Below are 3,920 nucleotides of genomic sequence, written 5' to 3' on the forward strand. Positions count from 1 at the left end.
ACCTGAGCGCCGCGGTGGCGGCGGCGGCGGGGGTCAGCGGGCTGCGGGGCGGCCTGCCGAGTTCCAGTGCAGCGCTTTGGGGCGGCGCGCCCCCTGGCGGCTGCGGGCCCAGGCGGGCACCGGACAGCCCGGCCGGAGGCCTCCGGCCCCTCCCCGCCCCCCTTCTCCCGGAGCCGGGCGTGGCGCCCCGGCCTGGGGGAGGGGGCAGGCATCACTCGGGAGCCCGGGGGCCTGTGCGAGGGACCACTTCCAGGCGCCCCTCCCCGCCCGGTCAGAGGCCCGGGGCCGGGCACACCGCAGGGGCGCCGGGAGGAGGATGAGGAAGGGCGGCGCGGCAGGGACCCACCGAGCCGCCGTCTCCTTCCCCGGGAGGGGGCGGCCGAAATGGGAACTGGCCCCCCTCCCCCAGCCCTCCTGGCCGCGGGCTCCAGGTGGGGCCGGCGCCGAGCCCCGCCCCTCCCCCCAACCTCGGGCCTCCGGCACTTCCAGGGGACGATCCCGAAGCTGGCACCGAGGCGGTGCCGGAAGGACCCGGCCAGCCCTGGGGAGGGGGTGGGGAGGACCCAGGAAGCACCTGGAGGAGTGAGGCCCTCCCAGCCTCCTCTCCCCTTCCTCAGGGCCGGAGCGGTTCCCCGCAGAACTGGAACCCAGGGCTCGGGGCTTCCCTAATGGAGACGGTGAGAAGCCCAGCGGGGGCACCCTCACCCCGGCCCCGTGGCTGGGCTCCCCGGGGTGCCCTCGGGACTCTGGAGGGGGTGGGCGCTGCTCAGAGCCTGGGTGCAGGGACCGGCCGCGGACTCAGGGCAATAGAGGGCGGCGAGGGCAAGTGGGCGAGCCTCGGAGCCCAGCCCGAGCGGGCACGCTTTACACCGAAGACGATGGGCAGCCTTGGGCCAAGGAGTGGCGCCCTGGCACCCGGGAAGGGCGGCAGGCGGGCACGTGAGGAGCTGGAAGGGAAGGCTAAAGCCAGGCTGCTGGATGTGGGGGCAGAGACCAGCCCGGGCGAAGGGTGGCAGTGCCATCCACGGGACCAGGGAGGGAGGTGCCTGTGGGCACGGGAGCCCCGAGAAGGAAGGGAGTGGGCATGAGTGGGGAGAGAGAGCCGCGGGGGCAGAGGGCGGGTGGCGAGGAAGGCGAGGCGCCGGGGAGCCTGCCAAGGAGCCGGCCAGGGGCAGCGGGGCGGTCTTTGCGAGAAGGAAGCGGAGGCCAGAGGGGAAGTGACTGAGCCAGGGTCACGCTGCCAGCAAGTGCCTGAGGGCACATCTGAACCCAGTCCTGCTGGTAACATTCATTAAGCACCTACAAGGTAGTGGGCGAGTCACGGCCCGTTTGCTTCAGTTTCTCCTCCGGTTCCTCTCTCAGGTAAAGCCCAGCAGGGTAGGGGTGGGGCCAAGGCAAAGCAAAGACACCTGGAAGGAGCCGGAAAGGTGGGGGAGGGCGGGGCAGGGCGGGGCTCCCCGGCTTCGGACACTGGCGGCCATTTTCCTGGGGGGTTGGGTGGGGTGGGATCCTGGTCTTCTCTGGCCTCCCCGCCCTGCCCTTTGCCTGCGGGCCGCCCAGGCTGCCTGGAGTCCTGGGCCCTCCCCTGGCCCTCCCGGCCTTGGGGCTTTCTCCGGGGGGAGGGAAGGGCCCGGGCCAGCTGGGGAAACTGAGGCAAAACAGAAGCGAGATCGGGCCACGGTGGGGAGGCAGGAGGGAAGGATTCGAATCCGTGCCCCGTCCAGGGGAGAGCTCCTCCGCCCGGGATCCATGCCCCCCCCAGCAGCCCTGAGACACTATGTGGGGGGGGATGCTGCCCCGGAGGCAGCTCAACAAGGCCGTCACCCCCTGGGAAAGCCCCCGCTGGGCAGACCGGAAGCCCTTAGAGCTGGCCCCGAGGGCTGCGGAGCCCGGGCGCCCAGCGCTGGCCTCCTTCGGAGTGTTGCTGGATCAGAGGGCCAGGGGCACTAGGGAGCCAAGGAGTTGACTGAGTGGGGGTGGCTCCAGCCTGGCCCCATAGAGAAAGGCCTGGAAGGGGCTGAGCATGGAGGCCGGCGCACAGCCCTGGCCACTGCAGAGGGCGTGGCAGAGGGGAGGGACAACCCCTGGATGGGCAGAGGAAGGTCCGGGAGGAGGAGGGGGATTTGAGTTGGGACTTGCAGGAAGCCAGAGGGAGGAGGGAGAGCACCCAGGCCTGGGGGCCAGCCAGAGAGAATGCTGGGGAGTGAGGAGGGGCTGGAGCGATAGGGAGCCACAGAGGGAGTGGGGCCACCAGCAGCCTGAGCACCAGGAAGCTCCCTTCCCCTCCCCACAAGCTGTGGCCAGAGGAGAGACCTGAAGCTGCAGTTTGAGAAGGGCTGAGGTGGGGGAGCAGAAGGAAGGAGGGCTCAGGAGGAGGCCGGCTGCTGCCCTGGGCACCATGCAGGGGAGCCCCCTGGGGAGACTCTGGCTCCCAGACTTGCCCACAAACTCCTCCCCAACGATGCCCGAGTCTTGCCCTCATGACGGCCCCCAACTCCTCCCGGCACGCCCCATCTCCCCGAGGAGCTCCCAAACCAGCCTTGGCTCCCCATTGCCTACGGCAGAGCCCCGCTCTGGTCTCTGCGGCCAGCCGGCCACTCAGTGACCTCTTCTAGGCTCCCGGGCAGGCTGCCAGGCCAGGCCTCATCCCCCAAAGGGCTGGAGGCCGGAGGTCCGGGAGCCCCCCAGCTTCCTGCGGGGTCCTGTCCTCGCACCCGGCTGGGAAGCTCCTGAGGGCAGGAATGGCTGCCTCTGGCCCAGTTGCACCCCGAGGGCTTTGCCCAGCGCCCAGCACACAGTAGGGGCTTAATCAATGCCTGCAGAGCCTCACGGGCATCCGGGGAGGAGGGCTGTGGAGAGAGTCCGAGCACTGAACTTCAATACTGGAACCTCCCCAGGATCCTCATTGGACCGATGAGGAAACGGAGGCACACACGCACATAGACTGGAAAACCAGGGAGTGTGCCTGCGTGCCCGAAGGGCCAGGGGGCAGCGAAGACTCGCCTCCACCCCCGCTTTGGCTTTTTGTCCCCCAGCCAGGAGGTGTCTGAGGCAAGACTTGAACTCGGCTCTTCCCTGCACTCCCTAGCTGCCTGGTGCTTCTGGGAGGTCTCCTCCCCCTTGATTCCACGCAGCCTCTCCAAAGCTAGTGCTCAGCCATCTACCACCTCCACGCCTTTATCGGGTTTTCTCCAGGTCTCGCCTGTCCTCTCCCTCCTCGCCTCTCCTTCTTAAATCCCACCAGGCTCACCTTGGGAGAGGCAGGGAGGACGGAGTCCGAGGCTGGCGGCTTTGGGGCCGCCCCCTCACAATCGGCTCCTTCTCCCATGGCGCCCCCTGAAGGCAGAGCCTGGCCTTGCCCGGCCGGCCTCCTTCCTAAGCGCACACGTTGGGGCGCCGCCGTGGGCCAGATTCCCAGAGGATGCTGGTCCGGGCAGGGAGTTTCGTTCTCTCCATTCCTGCTGCCTCTTTCCAAGGGCGCACACGGGAGGGCTTTAACAGATGCTTATTGGCCTGAATTGGCCAGATGTTCTTCTGGAAGAAGGGAGGAAAGGGAGGAGGAGGAGGAGGGCGGGAGGGACAGGCGGTCCAGATCCTGCCGTGGGTCCTGTTGGCTGGGCTCTAAGCTGGGCCAGTTGGGTCATTGCTTTTGCTAAGAGGCTGTTCTCTAGGCTGATTATCATCCCAGAATGTCCGGGTGGGGGCTCGTGAGTGAGTGCAGCGTTCTGGGCCTGGGAGAAAGCCGGAGGGGGACCGGAGCTCGTTTTCTCTGCCTGTGACCCAGCGATTTCCCTTCTGCTGTCGGGGCGCTGAGCTGGGCTCCCCTCGGGGCGAGCATCCTTTCCGGGGCCCTGAGAGTTCTGGCACTGGGAGGGCAGCTTTCTGCAGGAGGAGAAGCCGAGAAGAGCCCGCGCAAGGCC

At 68.4% G+C, this 3,920-nt stretch overlaps 1 protein-coding gene across 1 annotated transcript in view; it reads right to left on the bottom strand.

The window, feature by feature from the left end:
- PWWP2B (PWWP domain containing 2B) overlaps nt 1–3,328 on the bottom strand; it is an 18,181-nt gene extending 14,853 nt beyond the window's left edge. The window contains exons 1-4 of the mRNA XM_044660307.1: nt 3,251–3,328; nt 706–1,046; nt 468–541; nt 3–192 (exon numbers count right to left, since the gene is read on the bottom strand). Coding sequence (XP_044516242.1) covers nt 3–192; nt 468–541; nt 706–1,046; nt 3,251–3,328 — 683 coding nt within the window. The remainder of the gene's footprint in view (nt 1–2; nt 193–467; nt 542–705; nt 1,047–3,250) is intronic.
- Between the last annotated feature and the right edge of the window lie 592 nt (nt 3,329–3,920).

Source organism: Gracilinanus agilis, chromosome 2, assembly GCF_016433145.1.
Source record: "Gracilinanus agilis isolate LMUSP501 chromosome 2, AgileGrace, whole genome shotgun sequence".
Taxonomy (NCBI): domain Eukaryota; kingdom Metazoa; phylum Chordata; class Mammalia; order Didelphimorphia; family Didelphidae; genus Gracilinanus; species Gracilinanus agilis.